We start from the raw sequence: 25,222 nt of genomic DNA, 5'->3' as shown, positions 1-25,222 counted from the left end.
ATTCTTCCATAATTGTATGCTTCAAGATACGTCGTTAGTCCTTGTTGTTTTCGAGTCAAGACCCTAACCCATTGCATAGATCCCCGACGATGGAGAATACAACAGGAGACGCCGGCCAGAATTCTAGCCAGAACAGGCAATTTCAGCTGAGTGCATCTCACAATAACTTTTCATCCATCAATCAGCTGGTCCCAATGACAGTTGATAATGTTAACTCAAACTTATCTACTGTTATTCATACACCCACGCTTACAGGATATCATGGCCTTGACCAGAATCGACTGGAGCAACAGCCATACTATCAGTACTACCGAAACCAGATCCCAAGGGATGATTATCCTTTGGAGGGTCTTGTCACACCTCAGCCTACTTCGTTCCAGCGCTCAACTGCCCAGCAGGTGTCTTCTTCGCAGGTCATAACCCCTGTTTCGGCATCTCCCAAGTCAGGCTATAAGCGGAAGACCCGTAAGTCATCCCACGCCCGGGGTAACCAGCCCCGCCAGCAATACCAGTCTTCGCAAACTCCAAGCAAAAATAACAATCCCGCCCCTGCAGGTGCTTCGGTGAGTCAAGAATGTAGTTCCTGCTTCATCCAATTGTGCACATGTATTGACCTGAATTTAGACTCGGGATCATGACCCCCCTGCAGAGCACCAGCAGCCGCCCACAAAGGCTGGTCAGAAGCCTCCCAAGAAGGCTAGTCAGAAGTCTCCCACGAAGACTAGTCAGCAGACGACGCCTTCTGATCCGGCTCGGGAGTTGACTGAGACGGTCGAGTTTGTAGACGTCTCGGACCCGAACTCGCGGGTAGTCAGGATGCTGCCTGAACGGCACCAGAAGAGTGCTGGTACTGGCAGGTTGGCTAGAGCCAAGTATCGGGCATTCATTGGCGGTAAATATCGTAGAGCCAGGAGAGTTCGTGGCAATGGATTCGTCTCGTTCAAAATGGGTCAGTCCGACCAGAAAAACATCCCTCAGCCGGCCGGCTCTACCGTTGCCATGCCATGCTCAAACGTGCTTATTTTTTCATCCGCACAAGCTTCTATGTCTGTATGGTCTCGCTACGGTGCTATAGCCCGCTCTCCATCCATTTTTCATTCTTTTCTACCATTCATTACCGATCGTTTCTTCCCGCCCGAAGTGGGCTTTGATGTATCCTACATCCAGGAGTCCAACCATTGCCCGCACCTCTTCTTCGCTTGGAGGTCAGAAACCCGCCTCTACTGTTTCTGCAACCCGCTTTTCTACGACGTAAAGGCGTTGCTTGATATTTCTCCCGACTTTTTCTTAGTCTGTAGCCAAGAGGTTATTGGGGGTAGGCTCGACAACCTTTTTCACCATCGTCATTTCACAGGGGTCTTTAAAGCCCTTAAAGTCCACGGCGACGTCCCAATCATGGAGCTTCAGAGAATTTTGAGGCCCCAGCAGGAGCTAGACAGCCATACTCTGGCTAACTTGGCTGAGCTGGCCCTGGAGCTTCTTCCTAGTGCACCAAACGCACCTCTTGTCCTGACTGCTAAAAGTAAGCGGACGCCGCTTCCAAACTCCCCGCGCATTCCTCATCAAAGGCCGGCTGTAAGTAACTTCTTTGTTTCCATTAAACTTTGGTTGAAGGTGTACTGACATCAAATGTTCCCCAGCGGACATCGGAACCGCAACCCGTTCGTCGCGGTTCCGGTCATAGAAACGTGTTTGGAGGATACATATCTGCCGAAACTTTGGAGAACCCGTTGGTCTTCCGTTTGTTGGAGTGTGGCACCGGTTCTCTCGAGCCTGTCAACAATCCTGGCGAGTCTCTGCCTCGCGCTCATAAGCGGACAAGAGAGTCTGGAGAAGGCTCTAGCTCTGGTGAGGTGAAGGACGAGAGCAAGAGACGCAAGCTGGCTGAGGATGGCCTTCTGGCCCTCGCCTCAGCTACAGCCTCGGCTTCTTCTTCTTTTTCTGCTGCTTCTGTTCAAACCCCGGACAGTGACGACTCCCCTTCTCCTTTTACACTTGAAGATACGCCGGAGCTACGCGACAACATTCCGGCGCATGACGCCAGCACTGCGTCTTCCGAGCTGTGCTTTACCTCAGCTCATGCTCCTTCGACCTCTGTTGCTGCGTCTACTTCTTCTTCTTCTGCCAATTCTGCTCCCAATGCGCCCACGTCTGCTGTTACCGAAACCATTGACGACCTGTCTAGAAGTCCAGAGCGGCCCGACTCCGATGTTGAATGGTTTGATGCAGTCAAGAGGTCTAACGGCCTTGCGCGTAAAAGACGTCCCAGATGGGAAGATGATTCTGAGTCAACGGACTCGGCTAAAGAAGATCTTTACTTCACATGGGACCATCCCATTCCTGGTTTGTTCGCTATCAAGGAGAAAATCGATATGCCTGTGGAGTGCATTGACACTTCCGATGATTTCTCGTGGGTGCTGCCCCTCGTTGAAGGTGAGCCGGTTGACGTCGAGGCTAACGTCAACCAACCCTTGCCTGTTTGGGGCGAACGCGTGACCTCTTTGACCTTGGAACAGCTGTATGAGCTTCCAGGTCTGGATGATGGCGGTCTCAGGACTTGCGCCCCACGAGACAAGGCACCCATCAAGAACTGCAAGCCTTGGATCTGGAGACGGGATCATGATATGGAGGTTAGTCAACGTGAGCTGCAGCTGCCTTCTGTTGTGGACTCGGGAATTCTGGGTGACGAAGGCAACCGAACCCTCTTGAAACGCCCTCTGTTGAGCTGGATCGACGGAACTGCCCTGAATGAGACGCAGTACATGTTTACTGCCGACCAGAAACGGCGTTTTGTCAAGGGAATTAAGAGGGCTAACCTCTATGTGAATATCACTCCAGAAAGGTACTTCAACATCACGATGGACCTTTCCTTCTCCACAAAGTTTGGAAGCTTCCCAGGTATGACGGCCCGTTTCGAACTCACGCCTGACCAGCGTCATTTGGTGGACAAGTTTGATTTTGATCTAATTAAGCACAATCAATGGCCCGGTGGTAGTCACTATGCGAGATGGAGCAAGCGCATCAACCGCCAGAACTCAATCTGGGGCAAGGATGGGCCTCTTGCGGCGTCCATTGCGATTGATGGAAACACGGCGCAAACCCTGACGCGCCAGCAGGCCGGACACCGCCGTCGCTATCCAGGCGAGAATTGGGCATGGCGACCCGGTACCATTACTGGCCACAATGGCTTTTACCCCGGACAATTCTTCATCAGCCGTGGCGAGGTTTCCACGCGCGGTCTGCATGCCCCTGCCATCAACGGTGTCCACACATACCCGTTGATCGGAGCATTTTCCATTTGGGTTGGTGGTGACAACATTGCTGATAAGGACCTTGGTGAGGTTCTTATTTACTCGCTTACAGGTGCTACCAATCGCAATGCCTGGCCATTTGATCCTGAGCAGGATTCTCCATGGAGCAATGCTAGATATCTTGACGGCCAGCCGCCAATGAAGGAAGCCGTCCGTAAGCCTCGTTGGATCTTGACTGCCGAAGCTGTCGAGACCGCCGAAAAGGCCAAAGGCAAGGGCAAAGACAAAGGAAAAGGTAAAGCCAAGAGTCGGGCGCGGACTAGTGGAGATGAAACCCCGGCCTATCCCATGTACTCGTGGAGTGTACAGAAGCCAATCACCCACGTAGGTTGGGCGAAATATGAGGGCTGGGATGAAGACGACGATAGGGAAACAGTCGATTACATGCGTGAACACACCAACCGCTGCATAGACCCACGGTCCGTTTTCGCCAACTTTGCCGACAAAAACACCCTCATCCAGTGCACGCAGCTCCGCATCCGCCGTGAATCGGAGCGCGCCGAGGGCCAACTGCGCCAGGCCAAGGAAGCCCTCGCCCAGGCTGCTGGACAGGGCCTGCTAGGACCGAGCCTCCGCCCCTTCAAGGAGGAGGTCTGGAAATGGGAAGAAGAACTTGTCGCGCTGAAGAAGAATGCCAAGAGCTGCCGTCCGACAAACTGCATGAGACTCCGGTCGGACAGCCAAATGCTGTCAATGCTCATGTCGCACATCCGCGGTGCGCCCATTCGAGTCATCCGCGCTGGCGACGGCGTTTACAATGCCACTTTTCGTCCCTTCTGCGGCTATCGTTACGATGGCCTGTACAAGGTGACCCATACGCTTCTCTCATACAATGAAATTGGGACCATAGTTCCTCGGTTCCTTCTTACTCGCCTTCCAGGACAGCTGCCATTGTACACAATCTGTGCCAATATCCCTAACGATCAACAAGTTTAGGAGCGATATGAATCGCACAAGGGATATGGCAAACACCAGGCCAAGCAGATTGCCGCAAAGGAGCTCATCACGTGGTACAACCCCTTCCGCCGTACCGATTCCACCCAAGGCCATGTTGCTTCCGTGTCTATGGAGCTGCCTGCTTGGCTAACTACCAGAGAAGAAGATGAAGGAAACAACGCTGATGACGAGATAGAATAGGCGAGCATCATGTTCTCTTGGCTGAGTGCAAGCTGATGCTCTGCCTTGATTCTTCTTTCATCTTGTCGTGGCTCCTTCGATTGTGTTTGAAATTGGTCTTTGTTCCCTTTCTACTTTTGTATTGTTATTTGTGTTTCTCGATAGTTAGTTTGTTTTGTTGATTTTTTCTCTTATCCCTGGTGGACATGTGGCTTTCCCTGTGGTTTTCGCGTCTGGTGAGGGTCAAAAAGCCGTTACACAGGCCTGTGGGTTACTTGTTGCTATCGTCTACTCTGATCTAGGGGGAGACCATTTCGTTGTGTGTCAATTTTCTGTTGTGGTTTCTACTAGTGTGCTTGAGGGGTTTCGATCTGGCTTGTCTCTGTGTTGGGATTTTTGTGTCATTCTTCCTGATGATTTCTTTATCAAAATTGCCCCTTTTCTAATAATATTTTTTTACGTTGTTGAAGTTAGATGCATTACCCCGATGACCTCGTTAGTCCCACACACGCTCTCAACGTTGAACTTGCTTCCATAATGATCGGGCCTTAGTCTTTTTTGGCCAAGTCCATATACACTCTCTCTTAGTGTCCCATGTGTTGTCTGCTTTGGATACAGTCCACGTGCCTGTAGCTCAGGTACCAGCAAATCTACGAGGTCCTCAAAGCTACCTGGCGTGACGACTGCGCCAATATTAAATCCGTCGACATCCGCTATCTGCATCCACTCCTCCATGATGTCCACAACTCGGCCTGCAGAACCCACGACCACTCCCCCATTCCCCCCAATTGCCATCAACTTGCCAAGATCGCGTGAGGTCCACCTCGAAGGCCTGTGGTGGCCGTCTACGCCTTGTGTATTTGATGAGTCAGCACGATCCTTAGAAGTAAGTTGTGCGAGGTCTACCCCTGTCACCGAGCTGTAAAATACCAGGCCAGCCTCAATGCTGGCAAAGTCCATGGCACGCGCAAACTTGGCTTGTGCCTCGGCATCGCTGTGGCCGATCAGTGGGGTAAGCATTGCCATGACTTTGATGCTGGATGGGTCGCGTCCATGGCGGGCGGCAGCATGTCGTAATGCAAGCACACGCGGAGCCAGCGTCTGGGGAGAAAGAGCACTGAAGGTGACGGCTTCAGCGTGTTTGGCAGCAAAGTCAATGCTACGTAACTATACGTGTTAGAGGAAAGGGAAAAGTAAAAGAGAGAGAAGGGATACTTACGCAGTGGCACCGGTGTGCATGAGGAAGGGTGTACGTTGAGGAGACGGATCCAGGCTGTGCGGCGTGTTTATGTGGAAGTGCTTGGAGGTGTGATCCACGCAACTGATTCGTGTGGGGTCTGAATATATCTCATTTTCGACATCTTCATTGAGAGCGTCATCGGTCCAAGACTCCTCCCATAATCTGCATCATGCAACGAACCGCTGTCAGCCAAAAGGTGAACAACTAGAAAGTGGATAAATACTCACTTATATAGGACTTCTAGACACTCATCGGCAACTTCGTGCTCTTGGCCGGATTCGACCACTGGCAAGCCAAGAGACTGAGACGCCGCGACACTACCACACGTTGATATGTTCCAACCAAAGCGACCTTTGGTTAGATGATCAAGCGTAGAAAAACGGCGGGCAAGAATCACTGGTGCTTCATGTGTGGGGTTTGAGGTGATGATAAATCCTAGCTTGGTTGTTACAGCAGCCATTGCCGTCACTGGCTGCGCAGAGTGAACATTAGCAAATCTAAAGATCACGATGGGCGGTGTCTACCTGCCATGCCTTGCGGTACATACAATCGTCGGGTCGCCAAGAGGGAACTGGCAGCCTGTCCGCATTGCTGGCTCAGGGTTGGCGATGTGTGTGTTGTTCTGGCCAAAGACATCGTCCAGTATGAGCGCATTGATATTGCCCCGTTCTAGTGTCTGAGCCAGACTGGTCCAATAATCAAGACTGCGCCGTTTTGTTGACCCAAGATCGTCGGCACGTCGCCACTGGCCAAAGCTGACGTGTGAGGGCGTCATCATGTCTATGGCGTTGAGCAGGATATGCCTTTTTTGTGGGGCCGGTACGGAAGGGTCGACGTTCGGCATTTATGGGGCTGGCTTGGGGTAAAGAAGGTTGCGGATGTGTGGGTTTGTGTGGGTCCGTGTGGCACAAGGATGGATTGTGGAGCCGAGTTTATGGGTTCCGGTACGGCGGTTTGAGAGAGGTTTAGCCGGGCATGGCCTGTTTTATACGAGTGGCCAAAGCTCGTGATATTTTAATTTGCGCTATTCTTGCAACATGTTGCGTGCTCGTGTCTCTTGGTCATGCTGCGTCTTTTCGGTCCCTGCACCCATATTGCCATATGTATCTGGATGGCATCATGTCGAGGCCTTGTTGTCCGAAGCTGCCGGGCGAGAAGGCGGTGAGCAGGCCGGTGGCAGAACAGCCCCGCGCGCGCCGGACCAAAACAGCAGGCGCCCGGCGACTTCCCAGACCACAACAATGTCATGTGATCAGACGTTCTGCGGCAGGCACTCAGGCCGGCAGCGGCGCGTAGAGAAGGCTGTGTTGTCCTCTTCTGCTCCTCCGTATTTTCTGGCCCTTCTGCCTCTTCTCCTCTCCCACCACACCGCCGCCGTCGACTGTGTCTCTGGGTTGTTCTCTCGCAGCATCGAATTAGCCTTCATATCTTGCTACCCATCGGCATCGCTAACCTCGTCGGCATTTTATCCACATTTTATCCTTCTTTATTTTTTGTTGACTTCTGATTCCAGACATGAGCTGGATCATTGAAAAATACTTCCGAAGCGAGCCGCGGCATTGGCTCTATGTTTGTGTCTACGATACGGGCTACATTGCCGAGAGTGTCACAGATAGCCGGTGAGAATATTCGGCGTCGCCATGTTCCATTGGTATCGCCATCGCTAACACGCGTCCTTGACTGTCCAGATACCACTGGGCACTGATCATTGGTCCCAACTCCCAGAACAAAGTATTGAACGGGACCAAACATCACATCCGCAAGCTACGGCCTACTTCAACCGACTAGAACCTGGAGCAGATTGGGCTCCAAGATGCTCGATTCGATTTCAATCTCATTGTGCGAGTGGCCGTGGGCGAGGTCACGGATCCGGCCTATCTAGACAAAACACTGGCCGCTGTTCCTATCATCAACGGCGTCCCGCACTAGAGCTCGGAATCGTGGATATGTGAGGCCATGAACAGAGTCAACAAGGGCATGACTGGTGTCCGTTGTCTAAAGCGCCGCACCAAAAAGTGGTGGGAGATTAAGGAGATTACGCTGGCCGAGGCCAACAAAATCGTTGCGGAGGGGGGCTTCTCAACCGACAATGTCTCCCAGAATGCGTCGCCCATCAAAATACACATCAATGGCCATTCCGAAGAAAAGGCCCGTCGCAAGGAGGCTGTTCACCTCAAGCGCCAGGCCACTCGCGAATCAGGTCTTAGCTATCACACCCAAGGCGTTGCATCCTCTGTCATGTAATCATCATGGACGAGGTACAAGTTTGGACCAGCTTTACTTCCCTGCTTACCTCATACATGAGCCTAATAACTAATCCCCCATGTTACTTTCTGTTCTGTCCAACTACTGCTTACAACCCTGTCTTGACGCGCTGTACCTTACTGCTACCAATGGATGTCGTCATTTCTCACACACCACTCCATTCAACCAAACTCACATTTGTTTCTTAACGTCTTATACTTCCACAGCCGCGATACTTTGATCCAAATCGCCCTCCCTAAACTTATCTCTGATTCTTCAGTAGCACTCTTTCCCTACAAAATGCCAGCATTTACTGGATCCTGCGCCTGCGGCTTTGTCAAGCTCGTTGTTTGCATCAATCTTCCTCCTGCTCCTCGGCTGGAATCTGGAATTCCCCCGCCCGATGGACAAGTGCGGCCCTTGGAAATTTCCAAGTGCAACTGCACTAGATGCCACAAATTTGGATTCTTTCATGTCCGTCCGGCTAATCCTAAAATGGACTTCTTTCTCCTATCGCCACTCGACCCTCTGGCAGAGCTCGGTGATTTCCAACTTGTCAAACATTGGTTTTTTTGCAAGACATGCGGTACTAGGCCCTTTACCTTTGATGGAGAAGGGACGGTGGTTAAGATGGACTTTAGTGAGATGGGGGACATTGTAAAGCATCTGGGTCGACAGAAGGTCTGGAAAATCAAGGAGTTCAAGTATTTGAGTGCGAATGCACATGTGATAGACGGCCTGCAGGACGGGCTTGATTTACGCCAGTGGATGGAGAACAAATGGATCAGATACATTGACGCACCGGGTGCAAGTTGAGCATAGAATCCGACACGAAGTGCCTCTGGTAGGCGGTGAGTATTGATACACGAGAACTAAATCACTGATATTACACTACACAAAGAAGCCCAAGCATCAAGAGAATGTCGGAACAGTAACTATGCCAAGTACTGCGGGAAACATCGTGAGGAGTTTGAAGTTATCGGAGCCCCACCTCCGAGAAAACTTAGGGTTACAGCAACTCTTGTGTAACGAAGACAAATAGGGAGGCCATGCAGACTGCATTGCAGATCTCGAAATCTGGCAAGATGAAAAGGCATAAGTAAGCAATATTACGTGGCTGATTTATGTGACTCATTGTTCCCGAGAAAACCAGTCTTTTTATTGTGGCTCAAAAGCCTTTGTCTCACGTCCTACCGGCAAGAAAAAATGGGTGAAGATACAACCACAGGCAAGCCAACTCCTCGCTTCTTCTCTCATAACCCTCTTACACCATGATTGCTAATCCAGAGAGAACGACAGGCTACTACTTTACAAAAAAGCTTCGTCATGACACGTATCCATTCATAGATTCAGCCGCCTGCAACCTTTCTGGGCGTTATGTTTTTGTGTCTGGTGCGTCGCGCGGAATTGGGCTTGAGCTCATACTCTCCTTGGCGCGCGCCGGCGCATCTGGAATTGCATTTGGGGCACGCAGCCTCGACTCCGACGGGGCAGTTAAGAAGCTAAAAGCAGATATATACATTGCAGCTACGGACGGCTGGAAACACAGACAAGCTACTCGCAGGCACACGGAGCCATCTAACAGCGGAGAGCCGCTCATTCCAATGCCGTTAGTGATTCCTCTTCATATGGATGTAACTGATGCAGAAAGTGTCAGAGCCGGAGCACAGGCAGTTGAGCGTGCGTTTCCACGGCTGGATATGCTGATCAACAACGCCGGTGTGCTGGAAAAGCGCGCCAAAGTGGCAGACGCCGACGTGCAGGCATGGATGAACACGCTCGATGTTAATCTCAAGGGCACCTTCCTCCCGATGCACTATTTCATGCCGCTATTGATCCGAAGCAAGGGTCTGGCGTGGGACGATGCAGCCCCAGCCCCGGGCGCAGCGACAGGCGCCGCCGCCGCTGGCCTACAGACCGTCGTCAACATCAACTCGCTCGCCAGCCAGATGGTTTCGCCAGGTGCCAGCGCGTACCAGGTCAGCAAGCTGGCGCAGCTGCGGCTGACGGAGTTTGTCAACTGCGACCACGGCGCGGACGGGCTGCTTGGCTGGGCGATTCACCCGGGCGGCGTGGCGACGCAGCTGGGGCTCTCGCTGCCTGTTGAGCGACACGCGGCGCTGACTGAGTCGCCGCGGCTGTGTGCGGATGCGGTGGTGTTTCTGGCTGAGCGCCGACGGGAGTGGCTTGCGGGGAGATATCTGATGGCGCAGTGGGATGTGGAGGAGTTGTTGGCCAGGGAAGAAGAGATTGTGCAAGGGGATAAACTCAAGGTGCGGATACGGCTGTAAACCCAAGAAGCTAGAGGATCGCTGGAGGAGTTGGTGCTTGAATGGATATTATGTTTTTCCCATGTCTATTTCCAATGCAATATAATAGTACAGTATGATCATGCGCCCATGCCATCAAAACCCATAAACCAACCCTCTACAGCACACCTTGGCCGAAAAGCAATACGGGCCCAACCTTTTATTTGTACCGCAACCTCTCCTTTTTCATCTTCTTATTCTCTCTGCGCGCCCGAATCACCTCCATCCTAATGAGCGCTGCCTCTTGCTCCTCCTGTATGACCCTCTGCTGCTCCAACAAGGTCTGTTTATACGCATTTCCTGCCATGGCCATCGCATGAACTCTATTTGAAAAGTCCACCAGTGGGCCTGCGAACCGGTCATCGCGCAGCGCCTTAGCCGCCGCGTCGCATGAGGAGTACAGTCTGCGCAGCGCTGTGACAATGGCCACGTTCGTCATGCGGACATGCAGCGTATCAGCGTCGGCTTCAATGGGTGGCGCCAAGAACGGGTAGATGTGGCCGCTAAGGCCGGGCGCGTAGAGCAGCAGGTCGCGCACGGTGGCCTCTTTGGTCACGTTGATGTTGCGCGAGCGCACGCGGGCTAGTAGACTGGCGCTGTTGCCTGTGCTACTACTGTGGTGTGTCTCTGTGGAGAGCAGGTCAGAGACTCCGCTGGTGGCGTTCTGGTGTGAGGACGATGGAAGAAGAGGGTGCATGTCCAGGTGCAACGACACTAAAGATAAGCTGTCAAGGAACTCTAGAGGGTGGCCAGGAAGTATTTCTTGGTCAAGCCCACTTTCTAGCTGAATAAACCCAGCATCGACGTCGCAAGGTGGTCTATTACCAGTGCGTACGTGCAGAATTGATACTTTAGACCCAGACAATACAGATAAGGGAATGATTAAGCCACCGCCAGGGAAGTCGGGTGGGGCATAGAATGCGACACCACGAAGATGTGCTTCACGCAATATCTGGGGCGTTAATGGACGTGTCAATGGCGTAAAGTGTGAGAAGTACACGCGGGAATCGCGAACAATGTTGTCGACTTTGGTCAAGTCTCGAATCCCCTCGATCGCCTTGCTGCCAAGAAGTGCTGACAGGAGCTCAATCGTCCGAACCGACTGCGGCAGCTGCAGATCCGGAGGGTTTGTGCGGTGCATGGCAAATAAAAGAACTAGCGCGGCGGTCATGTCCCGCGAGTTATCCACTGCGACAGTGCGCTCCAGCACGCCGTCTACCAGCGTCTGTAATGCAGAAAGCCTTGTGTGCGGGTCTGACAGATGCTGGCCTGCGGCGAAAGCGATGAGGGGCTCGGACGGTTGGGCCGTTACGATATGGTCGCGGCGCTTATTAGCTTGCAAGGTGTAATTGAGCCAGTGGGCGGCAAGTTCCTGGTTTAGGTGTGGGCTGACGAGGTTGAAGCCAAGGGCCGCGCGCATCAAAGCCAAAAGGTATCCCTTGGAGGGCTTGCCGACACCCTTCCACCCCAGTTTGCTTGAGGCTAAGGATATGACGTCGGCAAGGCTGGATGTCTGCGACGAAGCCAAGAGCGCACCCCAAAGCGGACGGCCGTGGCGAAAGAGCGGGGCCACATTATGTTGTTCTCCATTATGGTTTTTGATGGCGTCCAGATGCAGAAACTGTTCGCTAAAAATGTCCCAAGTTTCTATGCGGTAAATGGGCGGATGTACGTCGCTGTAACGAGTGTCACCAACATATTCAGCTCTAGGAATGTCGTCGGTCTTGGCCACATTGTTTAGTAGCAGCACAAAAAAGGGATCGGTTTCGGGGAGGTTGACAAAAAGCGCCTGTGCGGCTCTGTGCAGCGCATCGAGAGAATCGCTGTCGATGCCAGCCGTTGGGCAGTGAGCCTGATCAATGACAATGACATGGCGCAGCGGGTGATGGTATCTCCCAGTCTTCCGAGTAAGAGGCTTGTTGTTCCAGCCGTGGTCCTCGAGTAAAACACGCGTGTTATGCAAAATTTCCCTGATGAGTCCCATTTGGGCAGGATACCTCTCCTTCAAGGGCATGGTTACATCATGATCTCCGTTAAGGGTCAATTGGCTTGAAATGCTTGCAAACAACTTTGTCAGCTGCCTTGCAATAAAAATAAAGTCACCATGATACTGCAACTTGGCCAGTCCGTCCGGAGTAATTTGCAGCTGTGCGACAGCCTGCATAACCAAGATTTGGAAGATGAGGTACGAAACCCATTGGTCTTCACGAGCACTTCCCAGCACATCGGCCAGTGGTGAACGAAGAGGATATTCGGTGTTTTGATGATCTGTGAATGACGTATATGTTACCCAGTAGCCCTGGGCCGAAGCCAGCTGTAGGGAGAGGTAACTTTTGCCGACACCATCAGGACCAACCAAGGTGGTGCATGGAGAGGTATACCGTGATGGGTTTCTGCGGTGGTTCATGAAGCAATCTACAAGCTCCTTCTCGATCTTGGCACTGGGTAGTTCATTCCAAATGTTTTTGCGCTGCGGCTGCTCAAAGGCTTCCTGCAAAGCCAGGCCCAGACTCCGACTCTTTAATGGCTGGCCGGAAACCTGCTGATCCAACCGCAGCAACGTGTCGATTACCGAGAATGCTGTGGATGGGTCTGAACGGTGGGGCCAAACATCAACCAGCAGCGCGATGAGAATATCTTCGAACCCCTTTCTTGTGTAGACGATTTGCCGCCAGTCACTCCACTCGAACAATGGGTTTTCATGGCAGATCACGGAGCCAATCTCATTGGCTGCCACGTCAAGAAACTGGCCACCTGACCGCCATTGGTTGCGACTTGATGTTGGATATGCTTCACAAAATTCCCTTTGGTCTTTTTTGGACCATTTTGCCCTCTCGGCAAACTCCTCGGAGGTGGTGCAGGCGCGCCACCAGAGATGGAGCTTTGGCAGTGAAGCAGGTGTCGACAAGCTGCAGAAAGTAGTCAGTATGAGCATATGAATGGATCTCAGGCACGCGTAGGTACTCACAATCGTGTCGAAGCTGCCACCGCAGCCCGTGGTTGTACTAGAGCAGGCCTCGGCGAAACTGCCAAGCAGGCCTGCTGAAGAAAACACCTTTGCGGCGTGGCAGAAGCAGCCAAATGTGTCAATTGCGTGTGTCGTGGGCCGGAGCGGCACAACGCAGGTCGGCCAAGCATTTCGGGGTCGGGTTCGGGCGCTAAATACGGACTCGGCAGCGGAACTTTTATACTACAACGAAGCCAGTTCCGTGCATCTTGTCTGAGGCACTTCCAAATTGTCAAATTCTGCCGCGCAGGCCCCACCAATCACGTTTGGTTGACGTCTTAAGTGGGTCCCCGCCTTACACCGCCCTTTCTGTGGGTCCTGTTTTAAAGTGAAACGTTGGGCTAGTTATTTCATACGGCTTGAAGCCATTGACAGAGCAAGAAGTTCAACATTATGATAACTAGTTAACTATTGAAAAGGATTAAACAGTAGACAAAAGAAAGATTGAGAGTGTAGACAAAGGAAAAATATAAAGACTGAAAAGAAGTTCAAGCAGCAAGAGAGAAAAAGAAAATAAGGAAAGATGTAGCGAAAGTCAGAGCCAATATACGGCAGAATGGGTATCAGATAAAGAGACAAACACAAGGCCTCGAAGCTGCCACCGCACTGCCGAGAGAAAGCCAAAGAAATCATGAAAACGACGGACAAAGGAAATAAAGGCGCGCGGAGAAAAGAGTTCAAGCAAATGGGGCGCGACACTCACGCCAGACAGTCACCTACTGTCTTCTCGACTCCCGTCTCTCTCCATCGGACTCCTCGTCCTCCTCCTCCTCTGTCTCCGACTGCCGGCCGTGGTCCCGTTTGGCCAGCTTTGCCTCGAGCTTCTCCTTCTTCTCCATGGCCCGCTTGGCCTGTCTCTGTTCGCGCTTGTTTCTCATGACGGTCTTTTTCTCGCCGGCAATATAGCCCACGCCCTTGGCGCCCAAGAGTGTCTTGCGCACCGCCTTTCCCAGCTGCGAAAAGGCCATTCTGTAGTGGCCCTTGGCTTCGGTAAGCTGAGTCCGAGCAGCAGTCGCACGCTTGTGTGTGACGTATTCCTTTTCGGCACGTTTAGCACGGTCAAGCTGGGTGGCGGCGCTGCGGCGGTTGGTCATCAGGAGGTTCTCGGTGCCCGAGGTTCCGGGGCGTCCAGGAGAGCCACGGCGGGATGTGGATGAGCCACGGGAAACGGCGGCGGCAACCGAGGATGTGGTGCTTCGGGGCATTTTGATAGAGCAAAAAGTGCGTGATAGAGGTGCCAGGGACGTGAGACAGCAAAGTCGGAGAATAAAAAGGGTATATAAGATCGAACTTAAGGGCCAAGTTGTCTCCGAGAGAAACAAGACGTGTCGCGATAGACAGCAAGGAGTCTAGAACTGAGCACATCCACCCAAGAACAACGGTCTTTATAGTTGACTAGTGTATCATGGTCTCTACTTGGGCGCCTACACACACGTGCCCCTTGCTTCTATTGTCAGATATTCTAGGGCCTTTTTTCGGAACCTTCCACAAGCTTATTCAAGCAGTACGGCACAGCCCAAGTGCGCCTTTATTCTGGCCAATCTATATCCAGTCTCCTTTTCTAGATCCCTACGCCTTAAGATGTGGTGGGCCAGCACTGGAGCTGGACCAAGGCATAAACGTGTAATTTAAGGCTGACTCCTTAGCTAGTAGCGCTGGCTAATAGTCTTGTGAAGGAGTTCATGCAGCATATGTGCTTGCAACCTGCCCTCATGGTGGGTGTAACATTATTATTATTATTATTGCGTTTTACGTCTGTCTGTGGGTCACGTGGACCCGACCCTATTGGATCGTTAGACGTCGAGGCACCCTAGGGTCCTCGAAAATCCCTCCAAGGTGAAGGTCCGGAAAACAAAGGAAAAGTTATGTGGTACAAGAACCCCGGAAGAAGGGGAAAAACCGGTCGGAACTGGGGAGCGGGAGGGGACTCAAGCAGCGCTATCCTGGCTGAGCTTTCTCTCCTACCGTCCACCAAAACATGGCTACAAGCTACAGGCTACGGGCATATATCTACGAAGAATTTTGTTTCTTCAACAAACCTGCGGAAGTCGCGTGCACCTTGTTTCGTGGTCAGGGTGTCGTCGATTGTCAGGTGGGTGTAACAGCAAAACCCAAGCACAGGGGGGACGTGGCCGTGAGGCCCAGTAGTCATGTGGGCCTTTAGGGTTAAGAGGGCCAAGCTGACTGTGTCATTAGTCATCACCAGCTAAATATCAACTTTTAGACGGAGTCTCTCCAGCGTCCCACTATCACATGCTAATGCATAGTTGTGCATCCAAGCTCAAAGCTCAGGCTCGCATTTGTTCCCAACATCACAGGGGGAGAAGCTCTCTTGGCTTAGGTATAATGTCCTACGCACCACAGGACGCATGACATCTTCCCCAACAACTTTTTTCTCAGGAGTAAGATCTACACACTAAGCGCTGCTGTGGCTCGCTTTCACATGTTAAAAGCCCATGTGTGTATAACAAGCAGTTCAACAATTTTGCTTTCAGTGGAGAGTATGCGCGGCGTGTGCACTCTGCGAGGGGTAGGTGAACGGAGAGAAGGATAAAAAAGAAAATAACTAGACCATGATTGTTGGCATGTGAAAAGGGAGGGAGCTGCGAAGCCTGAAGATTCTCATTCTGAGCGACGACAGGAATCATGGCTGGCGATTAAACAATCACATCAGGCTCGGCGCGATAATCATGGGATGCCACTGAATACTTGTGTCTCAATGTCTTAAGAAAAACATAGTACTACATATGTTTCCATCTTTAGGAACAGTGACGTGACTTGACAAGCTTATTGCTCATGTGAAGAAAATGAGGCAAGAGAGAAAAACTCTTCTAGAATGCGGAAAACTAAGAAGCAGGCGCAGGAAAAAGCCCTATAAGCGCTTTAAGCATAGACTGATAACGTGACAGGCGCATTTTTTGTCGTCTTGCGCAAACCTTGACTTCTTCACACCCAGCTTACCACGAAAAAAAAGCCTCACAACTTGCAGGTTCTTTTTTTTCCTTTTTTTCGGGACGCTTTCAACCAGCCTCTCGTGAGCCCTTGATTCAACATCACCAAAGCCTGGCCAGTAAAATTATCTACTGGCTCAGCGCATAGACACTTCGTCTCTCTCACCAAGACTCGACTTCGGCTGCTCGGCCCTGTTCTTTCCCTCCGGAGCTCCTGTTGGCCCCGGCCCGCCGGATTACAGCTGTTTGTGGAAGGACCGGCTCGAATCTAGAAGCAGCAAGACCTAGTTCTACAAGGGCCTTCTATTTCTAGAAAGGCAGTAACTAGCTGATAGAAAGAGCAGTTGCAGTTCAGATCCGTTTGAGCCTGCTCAAGGCCAAAGCTGCCCCTCTTCTACCGTCCCGTTGAGGAAACTACCAATTGCAGCTTTCTGTTCGGTTCTTTTATTTCGCAGCTTTTCGTGGTTGCACTCTACCCTTCATTTTTTCTTCCTCCTTTTCTCCTCTTCTCGTAATCTTTTTCATTGTTATCGTCATCACGAAACTTCGGCCGCCTGTTCACCCCGCCGTGCCTTCAACTGGCTCTGCTCTGTGTTTCCCCTCGCGGCGACCCGCTGTCCGTTTCCCATCCACTCTCTGCGTTGTATGATACTCGCTGCTGTTCTTCATTCACCATGACCTCGTCAGCTGTTGCCAATGGCGGCACAGCCCGGAACCGCCGTGGTGCCGGGAAGCCGAGCCCCGGCGACGGAAAGCCGACTCTCCCGTCGGACGAAAAGCCGGCGAAACCTCAGAAGGTTTACGGTCGCACCCCCGATGGCACTGGTAAGCTTTCAAAAATCGTCGCCTTGCCGGCCATAGTTCACTGACTGAAACATCATGCTAGTTTTCACCGTCCCCACCACTCACGATATGGTCTCTCAGCTGCTCGATCCCCGCCAGCCGAAGAACCTCTCCGATCTGATTGTTCTTGGAATCCTCGCTTTGCACATTCTTGCCGCGGCCTTTCTTCCACGGTCCTTGAAACGCCCTGTCTTCGCCCTGACTTTCATCTTCTGGCGTGCCTCTTACAACATTGGCATTGGTATTCTCCTCACTATTCAGTCTCGCTACCGCCGCCTTGTCACCTTCGCACGTCGCTGGAAGCTTTTCGAAAAGCCTGGAGAGGGTAATAACCAGCCCCATCCGTGGCTGTACAACCTGTTGAAGCGCGAGTTAGAGGCCAAGATTCCCGAGGACTACGAGTTTGAAAAGGCTCCAATTGAGTACAACACTTGGCTAGTTTTCCGCCGTGTTGTTGACTTGATCCTCATGTGCGACTTCTTTTCCTACTGTCTCTTCGCCATTGTTTCCTCGCGCGTGCCAGAAGCCGAGCTTCCTATTCTAGCCGTTGGCCGCTGGGTTCTCGGTATCTTCTTGGTTGCTTTCAATCTTTGGGTCAAACTCGATGCTCACCGTGTGGTCAAGGATTATGCCTGGTATTGGGGTGACTTCTTCTACCTTGTTGATCAAGAGCTTACATTTGATGGTGTGTTTGAAATGGCCCCCCATCCTATGTACTCCATTGGCTATGCCGGCTACTATGGAATCTCGATCATGGCTGCCAGCTACGACGTTCTCTTCATCTCAATCATAGCTCACCTAGCACAGATGGCCTTTTTGGTGATTGTCGAGAACCCCCATATTGAAAAGACCTACGATCCCCCGCCCCCTCGTGTCCGCACTGGGTCTACACCGAAACCTGATGGAGTATCGTCTGGTAGCTCTAACGATCAAACTACCGTCCCGATAGACAGCAGTTCAGAGCCCATCAAAACCAGCCCCAGTGCTTCTATTCATGATATGCTTGGCTGGAAGAACTTTGACATGTACCGCAGCGCCGACTACATTGTGCTGCTTCTCAACTTTTACATGCTTGTTTTGACTGTGGTCACTCCTTCCACGCCTCTTTACAAAGTCATTTTTGTGGCTCATGCACTGTTTTGGCGTGTGTGGTATGTCGCCGGCCTTGGTTTAATTCTCCGTGCCCAGTCTCTTCGCAAAACATGGACCCGTCATTTTCTCAAGTATGGCGAAGGGACTGATGAGGCCTGGCGCCAATGGAAATCGCTGTCTCACATCAGTATGAATCTATGCTATGCATCCTTCATCGCGGCATGCTGGAAACTATACTCCCCTCCTCAGGACTGGAACTATGGTTTTGTTCTACTAAAGCATGTCATCGGTTGTAGCTTGATTGCCCTCCAGGCCTGGACTGCCTTCAGTATTTACGACTCACTAGGTGAATTTGGCTGGTTCTTTGGCGACTTTTTCTTTGACCACGAAGCCAAGCTCACCTATAAGTCCATCTATCGATTCCTTAACAACCCTGAGCGTGTTCTGGGCACGGCCGGTATTTGGGGTGCCGCTCTTATCACATGGAGTCGCACTGTGTTCATCATGGCTTTGATCACTCAGATTTTGGTCTTGGCCATTATTGCTGTGGTTGAAAAACCTCACATGCAAAAGATTTATGGTCGTAAGCTCCGTAATGAGGCTGGTCTGACAAAGTTCATTCGCAAGTCTATTCCTCTGCCAGCCCAGGTTCAAACATTGCAACAAAGTGTAGACAAAGCACTCGATGAAACGACCAATTTCGTGGCTGAATTCTTGGCCGCCGCGCGTCCCAAGCTTGCCTCTGGGGTTCAGGACTTTGTTAAGGAGTCGTCTGCTTTATTCAACGCCTATCCCGCCAGACTAACCATCACGCGGCTAACCCCTGATCTTGCCGGCTTGGATCCAAAGTTGTACTCACTCGAGGTGTCTGGCACGCTGTCGTCAGTTCATGGCAATTCTAAGCCCATAAACAGCAACACCCTTCAACTTGAGTTTGGCGCGCCTATTCATGTAAACTGGACTGCACCTGTTAACCACAAATCCCGTGATTGGATTGGTTTGTACAAAGTCACATCCAACAATTCACGTCAAGTGACCGAGGTCCCTTCTCAGGGCCGCTGGTCCCCCACTGTACCGGGCTTCTACGATGCGGCCATCTCAGATCCCTGCATTGTTTTTGCTGATCGCCCTGTCGCCAAAGCCGATGCACCCTCCGGAAACCTCATGTCTGGCCAGGTCAAGTTCGAAGGTGACAAGCTCTTTTGGGAACAGGGCGTGTACGAATTCCGCTACCACCACGATGGAGATCACAGCGTCATGGCCATCTCACAGGCCTTTGAGATTCACATTAACCGCTTCACCGACGAAGAAGACGATGAGGCCGCCATTGGTACAACCTCGGCTACTCTGCCCGCCAAGTACTACCAGAAGGAAGTGGAGACTGCACTTCTGCCCATAATACAACACTGTTTCGACCGCGACCCGGATATTGCGCCAGCAACAGTCAACGAGCCCTTTGGCGCACACGTCAAGCGGCACTCCAAGTACGCCAAACGAGTGGTGTATGCCGTGCAGCAAATGTTTGGCATTGAATTTGCGCCAGCCGTTGTGCCTGCGGACGGAAACGTCCACAGACTTGCGTGGCGCATATGCAACGCGAAACAGGTTCTGGTGAGTAAAAGCATCCCAACGCAAACGTTCCCATGCTATTAGTTACTACCACGTGGTAGACATGCCTTTTTTTTTCTTCACGTTGCTAATTGGTTGACAACTGTAATAGGCCCCGTATAGCATGTCTGCTTCAAACGGGACAACAACGCCAACAACCGGCGAGTACGAGGTGGAAAAGTAGAGCCTGCACAATCCGGGTAAACCACACCGTTGATATCCATGAACACAACAGCAAGGGAGGCAAAACAAAAAAGAATACGGGAATGAAGATATAAGTTCCTCAGTATAGAGGAAATAGTTAATAATTACAAAAAGAAAAGATAATCAGCAATGTATAAAGACGAAACTGAACAGGAAGTGAAAACTCAAGGTCAACAAAAGAAGGAAAAGACAGAAACAACAAGAAAACGACCCAGGGTATATATACATGATAGAGCACATGTCCAGCCCAGAAACAAAATGGTTGCTATCGGCGGCAGAGGTAACCAGACAGCTTGGAGTCAATATTTGGAACTTGATCCATGAGTCACCTAGACGATAACAAGATACCCTCCAAAAAAAAAGAAAAAAAAAAAGAACTAGACAAGGCATCAAACTCAAGGTTCGGCGGTCTTTGGGATCACTTTCCCACTTGCAGTACTAAGCTCGGCTTGTGTGGCAGCAGCAGGTGCAGCAAGTCCCGGCTTGGCGTGTCTTTTGCCAACAATGGCTTCAGTCCAATTCCAGATGGAATCGGCCTGGCCCTGAGGCGGAGATGAGGACGGAGGAGCCTGGCCCCGGGCCTCTACATTGGCAGTTCTAGGTCGCTGTCTCGGCACCTCGATCTGAGCGCCATTCGGCGGAAATTCCACACCCTGGGCGTACGCATGCAGCGGAGACGAGGGCGACAAGGGGCTCAGATAGCCCGTCTCGCTATCAGGCTCGCTATCGTGCCAGTCGCGGTCGCTCCAGGTCATGGAGTCGCGGTGGTCCCAGTTAGCCGAGTCAAGGGCGCTGGCAAAGGATGATGCGGCGACGGAGGATGGCGAGGCAGAGATGGAGGTGTCTGGCTTGCTTTGGCGGCTGGTCTTGCGGAGCGGAGGCAGGTCGGATACCGAGTCGGAGGCTTCCGAGGATTCGACGGGGTTGTGGCGCGGGATTTTGGTGTTGACGTTGAGAGTGAGCTGTGGATGCGTGGAGTGGAGAGGGCGAGAACGTAGATCGGAAGAGGACGAGGTGGGGGTGGCATCCTTGTTGGTCTCGCCTCCATGTCGGTTCGGGGGCACGGTCAGATCAAGGGCCCGTTCCTGGCAGTGTTCGCGATCAACGCTCAGTCTAGCCGAGGCCGAATCGCTAAAGTGGGCTTCAACGACGTGATTGATGACTGGCCAGCCATATGCGTTGGGGAACATGCGGCGGACGATAATGTTGTTGTGTGCATCAGGTTCGAGCTTGACCAGGACTTTGCGCCAGGATAAGTCACGGTGGTAGGCACGGGCAATCTTTTCCTCGACGCGCATGTGGGTTACTTCAGGTTCAGGTGTGTCTTTGGCTGCCTTGGGTTCCGCCTTGCCAGGGCTTTTGTCTTTGTTGTCCTTTGCAGATAGCATAGAGCCATTAGTCGTCTCGGAAAGCCCTGTAGGGCTGTGTGCGGCGGTGGTAATCATGGCTCTAGCTGTCGAGCCTGGAGAGACTGGTGCATTTTCGCTCTTTTCGCCCTTTTTAGTAGAACACTGGGGCAACGACAAACGTTTAGTATGGCGCTTCTTTAAAGGGGGAGGAATATCTTCAGGATGGTAGACACGGTCATGGAAAATAGTGCGAGCCCGTTTGGTCGGATCGATTATATGAGGGACATCAGGCAACTTTGGGTTGATAATGTCGTGTGCAGATTCAAAGACAGTAGTTCGAGGCGGAGCTGACAAGCCACCCTCACTCTCCTCAAACTCGGCACCAGTAGTAACTCTGGACTCTATCTTCGCTGAAGCTGTGGATCCAGTAGAGACAGCGGAATCAGCCAGCGAGGCTGTCTCTTCGCCCATAGGGATTGTTTGGCTGCGGCTATAAATGAGTTTCTGTTTAGGAGAGGGCGGATGGGGCTTCTGTGGCTCACTGTTTCGGAACAGCGAAAAGAAACCCGAGAAGGGACTCGAAAGACCCGCAGCAGCAGCACCCGAAGCTTGACTCGATACCTCATGAGATGGGGGAGGGCGAGCAGCCTGTATATCTTGTCTGCCATCCTCCACAATTGCCTGATTAGAAGGTTGAGGGACCTCGTGCTGCTTGTCTTCTTCCCCAAGCAGAGGTGTAAGTGGCTGGCCATCGGTAGACTTGGCTTCGTTTTTACCAGCAATAGAGCTCTCGTTGGCTTTATTCGCAGTATTGTCATTATTGTCGTCATCATCGGGAGGGGCCAAAAGAGAACGGCGATGGTTTATGCTAGTGCCAGTCAACTCGGCCCAGCCAAGGGCGACGACGGTTTCAACTAGACCAGCACCTCGGCGTGCCTTTTCTACACGGTCCAGTCCTTGCCAATCTAAAAAGAGGAGACAGCTAGTCCGCAACGGCACGATGCCATCATTAACAACATTCGAGTAGACTGTTCGGTTGCGGAACTTGCGTAGTGCTGTGTGAGCTGGGCCTGTGGGAAGAATCCTCAGCAAGGGCTTAGATTCAGGCTGACTCTCTCCCAAAACCTTTTTATGGGCAGTTTCACCCAAATTACTAACAATAGCGCTCCATCCACTGCGCGCCAGAGTGGGAGGTCTCCAAGTCAAGCCCAAGTCTTGGCCAGTACGACCAACCAGTCCAAAATCGAGGGCGAATTTGACGTACATGGGGTTCTCGTTGCTGAGGCCCAGGAATGGCGTAGCAAGAGCAACAAAGTTTATGGGTCGGATCAGGTCAAAGAACTGCGGTGAATGCTTCTGGATGTAAGCGACGGCATATGTCTGAATAAGACCCCCGAGCGAATGGCCAAGGAAGCTGATACTGGCAATTTGGTATGGGAGGTCCAGGTCAGGTAAAACATTGCAATGGCTGAGCGGGTCGTGAGCACTGGAAGCTTTGGGAGCATTGGCCTGCTTGATCTTGGGGCTTCCCTTTTCGCTCTTAGGGCTCCCTTTGTCACCTTTGTGGCTATTCTTATCGCTCTTGCTCTCCCGGTTTCCTCTGAGCGCATGTGCCAATGACTCCCCGGCACCTCTAGATATTATGGGGTGGTATGGCTGATCAGGATATGTGAGAGCAAGGACATATCGAGCAAGTCGTTTGCCCAAGTACTTGATTCCGCGTTCAGTTCGGGTAGCGTTGCCCGAATAACCTTTGACAACAACTTCCTCATCGTCGTCTTCGTCGTCTTCATCTTCGGCGTTGCTAGTGGGGACTGATGAAGGCGGCTTGAGACCTGCCTTCTCATTCATGGCATTGTCGATCTTTTGACTCCCATTGGGCTTTACGGGCTCTTGTGTTTCTGGTTGTCCTCTGGAGTGTTCTAATAGTGAAGTTGGTTGCTTCCCGCTAGGCGGGGCACCTTCGTCTTGAGCATTGGCATTGCTAGTTAATTCAAGGCTGTGTTCTCTTGCAGAAAGCTTCTCCTCTTCCCTGCGTTGGCGAGCCTGCCGCTCTTGGGCTCTGCGGGCCTTGGCATCAGCACGAGCCTTTTTCGCACCGGCATCAATGCTTTCCTTTAAGAACAACATGTCGGCGCTCAGGTTGCTGTGCAGCCCATGCGTTAGAATAACCAAGTGTATTTTTTTCTTTTTCCTCTTTGGTGCTGTCATATTCGGTGGCGGATCTTGCTTTAAATAGTTCGCTCTGGGACCAGTGGTGCCAACTGGTAATGGTGTCGTTGTTGTCGTCGCGGTGGCGGCAGTGGTAGTGCCCACAGCCACAGCTGCTTTACGCTCTTCTTCGCGGAGTTCCTCCGCTAAACGCATGCGATCTTTTCCAACATCAGACCATCCTGGAATATGTGGCTTATTCCACAACGCAGCAGTATCCTCAACAACGAGATGGATAGCACGTGAGAAAATGCCGCCTCGTTGATCGCTTCGGTGTCGGTGGTGGTGATGATGGGAATTCGAGGAACCCTTTCCGTAGTGGCCTGCTGCAGCGTGGGAGTGGTGCTGAGCGTTGTCGGCTGCCGCAACAGCTGTAGCATAGCTCAAGCTCAAAGACTTGTGTTCGCGACCCAGTACAACTTCATAACCTACAGAAGCCGAAGTTGAAAACAAGACTTGGGACGCGACTTCAATGATCCAAGTGACGGAATTGCTTGGTGAGGCATCCATACCGCCCGCACTGGCTGATACTGAGCCTCGGCCTGCGGTCTGGCGCACGTCTTCGGGAACCGTCAACTCGCACTCCCAAGACCCCCCAGCCTTGACCATGGGCTCAAACTGGGGCACGCCATAGCGACGGGCGTTGATAAATTTTGTATTCGGATCGAAGGTAGCAGGATATGCGGCGACGGACAAGCTGTATGGACCGTGGACAAAAGCGGCTCGCAGAGCAATGGTGGAAGTGTTTCGTATGCGCAGATAGAGCTTTTCGGGGGAGGGCAAGATGCGATCTTGTGACGGTGTGTAAGTGACTGTGTAGCGTACTACTTCACCGAGTTTGACGCTGCCGGACTGTAAAAGGAGCAACATGATGCGTTTGGTCGAGGGGCTTTTGCGGGAGAAACGAGCGAGGGGGGGATCGAGAATGGGGGATGCTGTAGTAAACCTCTGCCAGACCGGTCGGCGAACGGTCAAGGTAAAGGTAGAGAGGATTGAGGATAGAGCCTCCGTCGAGGCAAGATCAGCGAAGAAGCCGGTCGAGAATTGGCAAAGTTCATAGAAACGATAAAAGGTGGCTTTGGCGGCGGCTATCGGCAGACAGCTTGAATTCACAAGCAGAAGACAAGCACAACGGAAACGAGGCTCAATTACCCCCTCCACGCAAAAAGTCGGCAGGTTGGTCTACTGGCCTGTGATTTTGGTGTGCAGGCCAGCCAAAAAGGGTAAAACGACGTCTCGTTTTATACCTTGTCGGCTCCAGTTAGCGTTGATGTTTGTTTGAATGCAGCCCAGCCCAAGCCCACAACCAGCTCAGCGGGTTGGTAGACGAGGCGAAGCGACAACTCACTCAAATGACAGCGTTAATTGACTGACACCGCAATAGACAGAGGCGAGAAAAAAGAAAAACAAAAACGGACTGGCGCCCTCTCAGAAACATCCAAACTCAAGCAACAAGGCCACCCTCGACAATACAAATGCTACCAAAGGCCTATTGCATGCAGATGACGAGAGTCCTAAAAAAGGGAACAAGAGAAAACTAAGTAACTAGTTAAGCCAGGAGAACAAATAAAGAAGCTAGAAATGGAGTGCCCGGTAGAAAACGGACAAAACGTGGATGGACAGCCTCAGATTCTGCGGGGAGCAAGGGAATGAAGCCAAGTAGTTAGTCAATGCAATATCTCCACGGGGCTGAGAAGAAGGAGAAATTCCAGGTCACGGGGTCCGCGGGGTCTGCGG

The 25,222-nt window shown here is 51.9% G+C and overlaps 10 protein-coding genes across 10 annotated transcripts; 6 read left to right on the top strand and 4 right to left on the bottom strand.

The window, feature by feature from the left end:
• Nucleotides 1-194: 194 nt before the first annotated feature.
• BROUX77_008075 (uncharacterized protein) lies at nt 195-4,448 on the top strand (the record flags this gene model as incomplete). The annotated part of the gene is made up of 5 exons (XM_073753239.1): nt 195-563; nt 625-949; nt 1,355-1,575; nt 1,641-4,118; nt 4,248-4,448. 5 exons carry the CDS (start codon nt 195-197, stop codon nt 4,446-4,448), a joined length of 3,594 nt encoding a protein of 1,197 aa, XP_073602368.1.
• Nucleotides 4,449-4,883: 435 nt separating this feature from the next.
• Nucleotides 4,884-6,511, bottom strand: BROUX77_008074 (uncharacterized protein; the record flags this gene model as incomplete). The annotated part of the gene is made up of 4 exons (XM_073753238.1): nt 4,884-5,586; nt 5,647-5,829; nt 5,895-6,139; nt 6,215-6,511. 4 exons carry the CDS (start codon nt 6,509-6,511, stop codon nt 4,884-4,886), a joined length of 1,428 nt encoding a protein of 475 aa, XP_073602367.1.
• A 671-nt stretch (nt 6,512-7,182) lies between these two features.
• BROUX77_008073 (uncharacterized protein) lies at nt 7,183-7,596 on the top strand (the record flags this gene model as incomplete). The annotated part of the gene is made up of 3 exons (XM_073753237.1): nt 7,183-7,286; nt 7,356-7,398; nt 7,456-7,596. 3 exons carry the CDS (start codon nt 7,183-7,185, stop codon nt 7,594-7,596), a joined length of 288 nt encoding a protein of 95 aa, XP_073602366.1.
• A 27-nt stretch (nt 7,597-7,623) lies between these two features.
• On the top strand, nt 7,624-7,911 carry BROUX77_008072 (uncharacterized protein; the record flags this gene model as incomplete). The annotated part of the gene is made up of 1 exon (XM_073753236.1): nt 7,624-7,911. The coding sequence occupies one exon, from the start codon at nt 7,624-7,626 to the stop codon at nt 7,909-7,911; it is 288 nt and encodes a 95-aa protein (XP_073602365.1).
• Nucleotides 7,912-8,211: 300 nt separating this feature from the next.
• Nucleotides 8,212-8,727, top strand: BROUX77_008071 (uncharacterized protein; the record flags this gene model as incomplete). The annotated part of the gene is made up of 1 exon (XM_073753235.1): nt 8,212-8,727. The coding sequence occupies one exon, from the start codon at nt 8,212-8,214 to the stop codon at nt 8,725-8,727; it is 516 nt and encodes a 171-aa protein (XP_073602364.1).
• Nucleotides 8,728-9,182: 455 nt separating this feature from the next.
• BROUX77_008070 (uncharacterized protein) lies at nt 9,183-10,202 on the top strand (the record flags this gene model as incomplete). The annotated part of the gene is made up of 1 exon (XM_073753234.1): nt 9,183-10,202. One exon carries the CDS (start codon nt 9,183-9,185, stop codon nt 10,200-10,202), a length of 1,020 nt encoding a protein of 339 aa, XP_073602363.1.
• A 178-nt stretch (nt 10,203-10,380) lies between these two features.
• On the bottom strand, nt 10,381-13,358 carry BROUX77_008069 (uncharacterized protein; the record flags this gene model as incomplete). Its single annotated transcript, XM_073753233.1, has 2 exons — nt 10,381-13,129; nt 13,189-13,358. 2 exons carry the CDS (start codon nt 13,356-13,358, stop codon nt 10,381-10,383), a joined length of 2,919 nt encoding a protein of 972 aa, XP_073602362.1.
• A 585-nt stretch (nt 13,359-13,943) lies between these two features.
• On the bottom strand, nt 13,944-14,432 carry BROUX77_008068 (uncharacterized protein; the record flags this gene model as incomplete). Its single annotated transcript, XM_073753232.1, has 1 exon — nt 13,944-14,432. One exon carries the CDS (start codon nt 14,430-14,432, stop codon nt 13,944-13,946), a length of 489 nt encoding a protein of 162 aa, XP_073602361.1.
• A 2,420-nt stretch (nt 14,433-16,852) lies between these two features.
• On the top strand, nt 16,853-19,905 carry BROUX77_008067 (uncharacterized protein; the record flags this gene model as incomplete). The annotated part of the gene is made up of 3 exons (XM_073753231.1): nt 16,853-17,003; nt 17,065-19,724; nt 19,834-19,905. The coding sequence occupies 3 exons, from the start codon at nt 16,853-16,855 to the stop codon at nt 19,903-19,905; spliced, it is 2,883 nt and encodes a 960-aa protein (XP_073602360.1).
• Nucleotides 19,906-20,320: 415 nt separating this feature from the next.
• BROUX77_008066 (uncharacterized protein) lies at nt 20,321-24,355 on the bottom strand (the record flags this gene model as incomplete). The annotated part of the gene is made up of 1 exon (XM_073753230.1): nt 20,321-24,355. The coding sequence occupies one exon, from the start codon at nt 24,353-24,355 to the stop codon at nt 20,321-20,323; it is 4,035 nt and encodes a 1,344-aa protein (XP_073602359.1).
• Nucleotides 24,356-25,222: the final 867 nt, after the last annotated feature.

Source organism: Berkeleyomyces rouxiae, assembly GCF_048999995.1.
Source record: "Berkeleyomyces rouxiae strain 22BRR77 chromosome Unknown BrBRR77_ptg000012l, whole genome shotgun sequence".
NCBI classification, from domain to species: Eukaryota; Fungi; Ascomycota; class Sordariomycetes; order Microascales; family Ceratocystidaceae; genus Berkeleyomyces; species Berkeleyomyces rouxiae.
This window is presented reverse-complemented; position numbering and strand designations above follow the sequence as displayed.